Consider the following 8,641-nt stretch of genomic DNA (forward strand, 5'->3'; position numbering starts at 1 on the left):
AAACTTCTGAGCCAGACTCACTGGATATTTATCTGAAAGATTAGATAAAATTATTTGAGTCAAATTCAGATGTGTTAGTAATAGTGCATCACAAGCTGCCTAGGTTGGTGTGATAATGTCCCAAAATTCGAATGAAATGCAAATATTTGGGATGTGGTACATGTACTTGGTGCATTTAAGCCCCATGCTAGTGTCAGCAGGAACAATGAATTTAGTATTGAGGTAGCCATCAGGACTTGTCCATCCAAGACCAGCAACATCAGCAGCAGCAACAAGGACTGGTTTATATAGCAGATGAGAAAGGACTTTAATGCTCAAAGATAGTCTTTTTAGACTCTCTTTCTCTTCCATTTCTAACCAGATAAACACCACAACACACCACTGTAGAGTACACCACCACCATCCACCACCCACTACCACCACTGCAAATCTCTCAATTTCAAATTAGGTTCTTCAACAAAAAAAAAAAAAAAAACCAACCCCCATTGTAAAACACTCTCTGGGCTGTTGAGGTTATGGTGATTACTGCCAGGAGAACGAGGTGAAAATTCGATTCTGGGTTTTTGAGGTAATGATGATTATTGCCAGAAAAACCAGGTAATTTTCGATTCTGGGTCTTTCTCAAAATTTAATTTTTTGATTAGATGCAAAAAAGATCAGATGAAAATTTAAAGATGCAGCAACATCATAATAACAGTAATCTATTCAATACTATGAAGCTTGTAAATGGATGCAAAGGTAATCAAGTTTATGCCCTAAATACCACAAACCCATGTTGTAATCATAGCAATAATGAAGATAAACAACAACATAGTACTACTAGTGCTCAAATTAGAACAGTCAACAACTCATCAATCAGGTCAAAATTGAGTCAATCCATTTCAATTGATAATTTATTGCTTCCATTTGGTTTACCTAGTACTGATCTCTTAGAACCCCCAATTGAACCGTATTTCAAATCTATAAACTATGTTGAATCTTTAGCGAATGTTTATAAACGTCTCGAGAGTTGTTCTGTGGAGGAGAAATCTATGGCTTTTCTTGAACAATGTTCGTTGTTTAAGGGATTGTCGGAGCCTAAGTTCTTGAGGAGAAGTTTGCGGTCTGCGAGGCAGTATGCGGTGGATGTAAATGAGAAGGTTGTGTTGTCAGCTTGGTTGAGGTATGAAAGGAGAGAAGATGAGTTTGATGGTTCGTGTTCGATGGATTGTGGTAATGGTCGTGTTATTGAATGTCCTAAGTCTAGTTTAGTGCCCGGGTATGATCCGGATTTGGTTTTTGAAGCGTGTCCGTGTAGGAGAACGTTGGTGGAAGTTTTGTCAGTTGATGAACGAGAGGAAGAAGAATGTTCGACTTCTGAGGGGGATGATTATGATGTTTCGTTTTGTATTGGAAATGAGGAGATAAGATGTGTTAGGTATAAGATTGGTTGTTTATCGAGACCATTGAATACGTTGCTGTATGGTGAGTTTAGGGAATCTAAAAGAGAGAAGATAAGTTTTGCTCATGGTGAGATATCAGTGGAGGGAATGAGAGCTGTTGAGTTGTTTAGCAGGACAAAGAAGCTAGAGTCGTTTACACTTTCACCTAGAATTGTATTGGAGATTCTGTCGTTTGCAAATAGATTTTGTTGTGAAGAGATGAAGGCTGCTTGTGATAAGCATTTGGCAGACTTGGTTTGTAATGTTGAAGATGCTTTGTTGGTAATAGAGTATGGGTTGGAGGAGATGGCGTATCTTTTAGTGGCCTCTTGTTTGCAGGTACTCCTGAGAGAACTTCCAAGGTCTATGCACAATTCAAATATAATGAGACTGTTTTGTGGGTTGGAGGCTAGAAAGAGATTGGAAATCATGGGGCACGCTTCGTTCACATTGTATTACTTCTTGAGCTTGGTGGCTATGGAAGAGGACATAAAATCAAATACTACAGTTATGTTGTTAGAGAGATTAGGAGAATGTGCAACACTAGAATGGCAGAAGGGGCTCGCTTTCCATCAATTGGGTTGTGTGATGCTCGAGAGGAAAGAGTATAAGGGTGCGCAACATTGGTTTGAAGCTGCTGTGGAGGTTGGACATGTGTATTCTTTAACGGGTGTTGCCAGAAGCAAGTATAAAAGAGGTCATAAGTACACTGCGTACAAACAGGCAAGTGCCCTCATTTCTGAGTATACACCCCTTGGGTGGATGTACCAGGAGAGATCTTTGTATTGCACTGGGAAGGAGAGGATGATGGATTTGGACACTGCAACTGAGTTGGATCCCACTCTTCCCTTCCCGTACAAGTACAGAGCGGTCACGTTGGTGGAAGAAAACAAGATTGGTGCGGCTATCTTAGAGATTGACAAGATTATTGGGTTCAAGGTCACCCCAGATTGTCTTGAACTGCGTGCTTGGTTCTCAATTGTCCTGGAGGATTACGAAGCAGCCCTGCGAGATATCAGAGCACTGTTGACATTGGAACCAAATTACATGATGTATCACGGCAAGGTACATGGAAATTACCTGGTTGAGCTCCTTCGCAGAAATGTTCAGCAATGGAGTCAGGCAGATTGCTGGATGCAACTTTATGACAGGTGGTCTTCTGTTGATGATATTGGGTCTCTGGCTGTTGTTCACCAGATGCTAGCAAATGACCCAGGGAAGAGTCTCCTTCTCTTTCGGCAGTCCCTCCTTTTGTTGCGGTATGAACAATTTATGGAATGATTTATTATATTGGTTGGCAAACAGGTTCTTCGACTGCTAAGTTTTTTCTTTTTCTTTTTTGGATACGTTAGAATGAGAAGTAAAAACCCTGGTATCTAACATGTAAAGAATTAACTCTATTAAAGGTCCATTGGCCAATTTAACTGAAGCAGATCCTGATATTTTTGAAATGTTACAGGTTAAATTGTCAAAAGGCTGCGATGCGTAGTTTGCGTTTAGCTCGAAATCATTCTAGTTCCGAGCATGAAAGGCTTGTATATGAAGGATGGATTTTGTATGACACTGGACACCGTGAAGAGGCACTAGCTAAGGCCGAGAAGTCCATTTCAATCCAGAGATCATTTGAAGCTTTTTTCCTCAAAGCATATGCATTGGCAGATACAAGCCTAGATGCTGAATCTTCATCATACGTGATCCAGCTTCTAGAAGAAGCCCTTAAATGCCCTTCAGATGGGCTTCGGAAGGGACAAGTAAGTATTCTCAACAAAGTAGATGACGAGGATCCTTTTAGTTTGGTCATTTAGGCTAACAACTTTCTTGATTTATGTTACTGTTTTACCAGGCGTTAAACAACCTAGGGAGTGTATATGTAGACTGTGATAAGCTGGATCTTGCGGCCGACTGCTATGTGAGTGCCCTTAACATCAGGCACACAAGAGCACATCAGGGCCTGGCTCGTGTTCACCATCTCAAGACTCAAAGGAAAAATGCTTACGATGAAATGACAAAGTTGATAGAGAAGGCACAGAACAATGCGTCTGCATATGAAAAACGTTCAGAGTACTGTGATCGTGACATGGCAAAGAGCGATCTTACTATGGCAACACAATTGGATCCACTGAGAACTTACCCCTACAGATACAGAGCAGCAGGTATGCTCTACATGGTCTTCTAAGCTTTTTATGTGCTATATGTTTTTCCAGCTACAACCGCCAATGTTTAAACCACCAGAGTTGTTTCTATGTTGTTATATTAATATCTGAAACTGAATGACTATATTATCGTTTCCTGGAATATATGAATCTACGCTTTTAAGACGTCTGCTGGGAAATGTGTATTAGCCCAATTTTGTAGACATGCACACACTCAACCACTTTTACCATTGGGTTGTTTTTAGGTTGGTTTGTAATTTGCCATAACAATCTGTTTTGTGTCTTGACCAGTGCTAATGGATGACCGCAAAGAAACAGAAGCCATTGCAGAGCTTACGAAGGCCATAGCATTTAAGCCAGACCTTCAGTTGCTGCATCTTAGAGCAGCATTTTTTGAATCGATGGGCGACTCCGTTCAAACTGTTCGTGACTGTGAAGCGGCTCTTTGCCTAGATCCCAACCACTCAGACACCATGGAACTGTATAATAGATCAATTGTGGACACAAACCAGATTGGAAATAATTGAATATATTTTTGGCCATTTCACACAATTTGAAATGTTTTACCTATCATGTACTAGTACATGCACCTAGTCATCTGTAGATGTAGTTTTGCTTGGAAATCCAACACAAACCAGATTTATAAATATGAAAATCGTTAACACCTCGGGTGCCTGAGATCTTGCTGGCAATTGCAGCGGAGTCCTCATCCAGGATTCTCTTCTGTACCAATCTTCCAAAGCTCTCCTTTTGTAACTCTGGGAAGTGGGAATAGAGTTTCAAATATTGGCATTTTGTGGGAAAACTGAACCTGTTTAGGTTTTGGGGAAAAGCTAGGCTTGACCCCCTGGCCAAACCTAACTATCTGGGCCGGAACCATTATCTAGCCCAGCCCTCATACCTAAAAAACGATTTTTTGGGGACTACTCAAAAAAGGTGGGGGACTATACCCTATATTATAAGGGGTGTCCTAAAAGATTAGGGAAGACTAATCTGTCCTTATTCTAATTAAGATTATAACTAACCCTAATAACCCACTAATCTAGCCCATTACCCTCTAATCTAACCCACTAATTAAATCTTAATTAAAACCTTAATAAAAACTTAAAATCAGTTTCAAAACTGATTATTCTTTTCTTCTTCATCTTCTTCTTCTCCTCTTTTCCTCTTCTTCGTCAACAGCAACGTTAATCGTCGATTCGAAAAAATTTCATCGTCAGTTAATCAATCTTCATAAGCAATGCGTGCCAAGCAAACACCCAGACTTCCAGGATTGAGTCCGGGACTCCCACATATAGTGAATCTCCCAAAACAATTGCTACTTCAAAAAGAACTTGAACCACCGTTCAGAGGAAAAATCAATCATCCAACAGAAACCAAGAAGTCCGATTCAAGTGAAATGCAAATCCGCGGGTAATTTCCTTCATACCTATTCTTTTCAATTCGTTATTTGTTGAAGAAATCGATTAGAAATCATTAAAACCCATTGAAAATGGTAGTTACAGTAGACATTTCGGCTAGAAGAATTTTTTGTGTAACCCTAGAATTGCTAACCGAACTCCAAAAATAAGAACAGTTCGGTGTGCACGCAAAAAATTGAAAAATATCTGGTGACCGAACTACACAGTTCGGTCTACTCGGAAAAAAATCTCTCGTCACCGAACTCAATTTTTCCTTTGAAAGAATGAGTTCGGTTTTTTCGATAATTTCTCTTGCTAACCGAACTTTTGAAATATTTAGTTCGGTGTGCTCGCAAAAAAAACTCTCGTAACCGAACTAAAATTTTCAAAAGTTAAGAATGAGTTCGGTTTTGTCGATAATTTTTATGGCTAACCGAACTTTTGAAATATGTAGTTCGGTTATGATGCAAAAAAATTCTGGTAACCGAACTATAGTCTGCTAATCACAAGTGTTGTGTTTACTTTATTCTTTAGTTCTATTTGATTTGATAACACAATATTCTCTTATGTTTAGCTAATACTTTGGTTTTTGTTCATTAGGAACAAAGGAAAAAGATTGAGACTACAACTATATGAGGATTTGAAAACTCCCACCCCTCGTGGAGAAAAACATTTAGATTTCCGAAAACGTGGTGCCACAAATGCTAAACATGGAGGGGGATTGTTACTGGAAGTCAACCAAGATAATGTTCGTGATGTAATCCAACATGTCAATGAAGAGGTGATGGAGAATACAATTGATAATGTTATTGAAGAAGAGAATTATGATGAAGAAGAGCAAGGAAATGAAGGCCAAGGAAATGAAGAGGTTGAACAAGAGCACGGAAATGAAGACCAAGGAAATGTAGAAGAAGAAGAACTAGAACTCGGCAAAGAAGGAGAAGGACAATCCATTATTAGAACTTGATGAAAGCATTGATCCAATTGAACACTCGTCGGATGCGCAATAAAGAGTTGTGTTATCTCTCCTTCCGAATCCGCATCCTTTTGAACCGCGTAGTTTTTCTCTTGGGCCAAAAAAAAAAACAATTGTTGCATTACTTGTCTATCTCTCCATTCCTTCCTTCTAATTGTCTCAGTTGCATTTTAAATTGTGGACAAAGATGAGTGGTTATCCTCCTTTAGTATTTGGAGCATTTGAACCGGTGAAATACCCATTGTCCATTTTAGCTACCTTGTCCATCTCTTTAGGAGTTAGCTTTTCCACCATGAAATGTCCTTCAAGATGCTCCGGACGAGGATGATTATGACAACCTTGCATAACCCTGTAGAGAACCATCCATCCTTATCTTCGTTGTAACTAAATGCAAGCTTGAATGGGAAATTAATCTTCTTTGAGAAAGTTTTGTTCTTACTATTTGTCTTTCCTTTATAAACATAACCCTTCCTCTTGTGGCTTTTATCGGGATCACCACTTCTCTCACAAACCATTTCAAACCGAGTTTTTCTTTCTCCCCCATTCAATACTAATATGCACATGTATTTTTGTGCATGTTGTCTAGCCCAACTCTTTGCATCTTCCGTATTTGGGAATACCAAGTCATTCATGTAGTGATGGGATGTGTCATCGTACAAAATACCAACTGGGGAAGGTTGGTTTTCCATTGGTTCTATTGGATCACATGGTGATTTCTGATTTTCCGTGGTTGTAGTAATGAGGTTCAAACTCTCGGACTTGTGAAGGATAATTTTTTTAGATTTGATAAAAAAAATATATATACAAGAATATTGACAAATTGGTAGAGGTCCTGGGACTAATGATTCGGCCAATTTTCATAACATAGGGCTCAATGATTTATTCTCGACAATAATCGCTCAAAACATAAATTATGTGGACTCTTATTTTGCCAAAGTAGATTTTCAAAACATTGATTGTAAGTCATAAGCATGATGTATCAAAACACCTAAGTCAAGCATACATCATCAAATTAAATAACAACCAATTAATTCAAATCATATTTCAATTTTAAATTAATGCAAAAGTCATAAAAAAGAATTAAATGAAATTACCCCAAGTATGAAGTTTGGCCTCCTCCGTCGTCCCAGTGTTGGGTTTTAGCTCATCATAGTAAAAATGCTCTCAAAATAATTATTTATTGCTCAAAAAGTGGTTTACAAATGATGAAAAGGTGTAAAACAATTGAACAGAAAAATCGCAACAGAAATAACTGTTGCAAAGGCGCTGTTCAGCTGTTACAAGAAGAACGATAAATAATAACTGTTGTTGTACGACGAACTACGACCCGCGGACGTGCGTCTTAGACACTGTTGAAGAACGACGGTCTTTGGCTGTCTGTTCTTCGTGTTCTTCATCTTCATCAATGGCAGCAACAGCAGCAGAGAGAAATCATGGTTCTCGATTCTGCAGCGTTCCTTCTCTCCTCCCAACTCTCGACACCCCCTCTGCTCAACCCCAGCAACCTATTTATAGCCAACAGACCCATCGAATCTCACTCATTCACTCCATATAATTCTCCATTACTCGGAAAATATTTTTTTCCATTTTCTTCACTGTCAGCCGAGATATGATCTTCTCCATCCCCTCTGCATGCGCATATGAGCTGTAATACTTCCATAGTTGCATAAACACTTAAGATGATCAGATATCTTCCCCATTTAGTCCGCAAAACTTCCCAAAAATTCCTCTCACAGAGAACTCGAGCGTATCTTCCCTGTTTAACTCTCGATTGAAAGTTAGCGGATTCTAGCCAAATTTAACTCATTCCAACGCTCAGAATAATCTTGTTATACTCAATAGATATGACCCAATTAATTCCAGCCATTTAGTCTCTCCACAAATCCATCGAAAATCAATTTGAAAATCTGCCAGGGAGAGAATATATTTTCCCGCCAAAAATGAAATTTGAATTATGAGAAGAAAAGTGTCCTCCCCCTAATCCTGTACGGGTGTCCCTTTAGCAATTGGGGTGGAAATATTAATTTTTATGGGTTCCTCCGGTACATTTCTGGGACGCTTCCGGTGCATTTCTAAGGTGCCTCTGGTACATTATCCTGAGGTGTAAAACACTACTTTTCGAACTCATTTCGCCGCAAAGACTTATTTCTCTAAAAACATCTACAAAAACACAAAATAACACAATAAGTACTTAATCAAGTCTAACAATACAGAATATTGAGAACAAAATAGACACATAAATGCGTCTATCACATGGAACCTACAAGTAATAGCACAACGTCAATACCATAAGAAAATTCCTTACAAGTTCGGTAATGTAACTTTTTTGTCGACCCTACCGAAAAAAAATTCGGTAGTGTAGTTTACAGAAATAAATTGGGGTCTTACCGAACTCGATATTTAGATTTTCAATGTACAAGTTCGGCAATGAAACTGAAAAACTTGACTAAACCGAACTCAGAGGTTCGGTTAGAAACGTTGTATTTATATTTTTATGTGACCTTACCGGACAGAAAGTTCGGTATCAAAAGTGTTGATATCTACTCAAACCGAACAATGCACTGTAACCAAACTCTAAAAAACCACCATTAACATGTAGTTCGGTTACCTGCGTCTGCTCAATTTAGTAACCGAACTACACATTAATAACGGTTCGGTTACCTTGCAAGCTAAATTTGGTAACCGAACTAG

General features: G+C 38.8%; 1 protein-coding gene across 1 annotated transcript; it reads left to right on the forward strand.

The window, feature by feature from the left end:
- The first annotated feature begins 241 nt into the window (after window positions 1-241).
- Window positions 242-4,236, forward strand: LOC113284169 (ethylene-overproduction protein 1-like). The gene is made up of 4 exons (XM_026533582.1): window positions 242-2,680; window positions 2,881-3,172; window positions 3,265-3,574; window positions 3,866-4,236. Exons 1-4 carry the CDS (start codon window positions 645-647, stop codon window positions 4,099-4,101), a joined length of 2,874 nt encoding a protein of 957 aa, XP_026389367.1. The 5' UTR covers window positions 242-644; the 3' UTR covers window positions 4,102-4,236.
- Window positions 4,237-8,641: the final 4,405 nt, after the last annotated feature.

This window comes from Papaver somniferum, chromosome 5, assembly GCF_003573695.1.
Source record: "Papaver somniferum cultivar HN1 chromosome 5, ASM357369v1, whole genome shotgun sequence".
Classification (NCBI taxonomy): domain Eukaryota; kingdom Viridiplantae; phylum Streptophyta; class Magnoliopsida; order Ranunculales; family Papaveraceae; genus Papaver; species Papaver somniferum.

Excerpts from the sequence above, each read along its gene's own strand:
- LOC113284169 (XM_026533582.1), top strand. The coding sequence starts at position 645 with ATGCAAAAAAGATCAGATGAAAATTTAAAGATGCAGCAACATCATAAT. Across the intron at positions 2,681-2,880 it reads CAGTCCCTCCTTTTGTTGCG|GTTAAATTGTCAAAAGGCTG; the intron begins GTATGAACAATT and ends GAAATGTTACAG. Across the intron at positions 3,173-3,264 it reads ATGGGCTTCGGAAGGGACAA|GCGTTAAACAACCTAGGGAG; the intron begins GTAAGTATTCTC and ends CTGTTTTACCAG.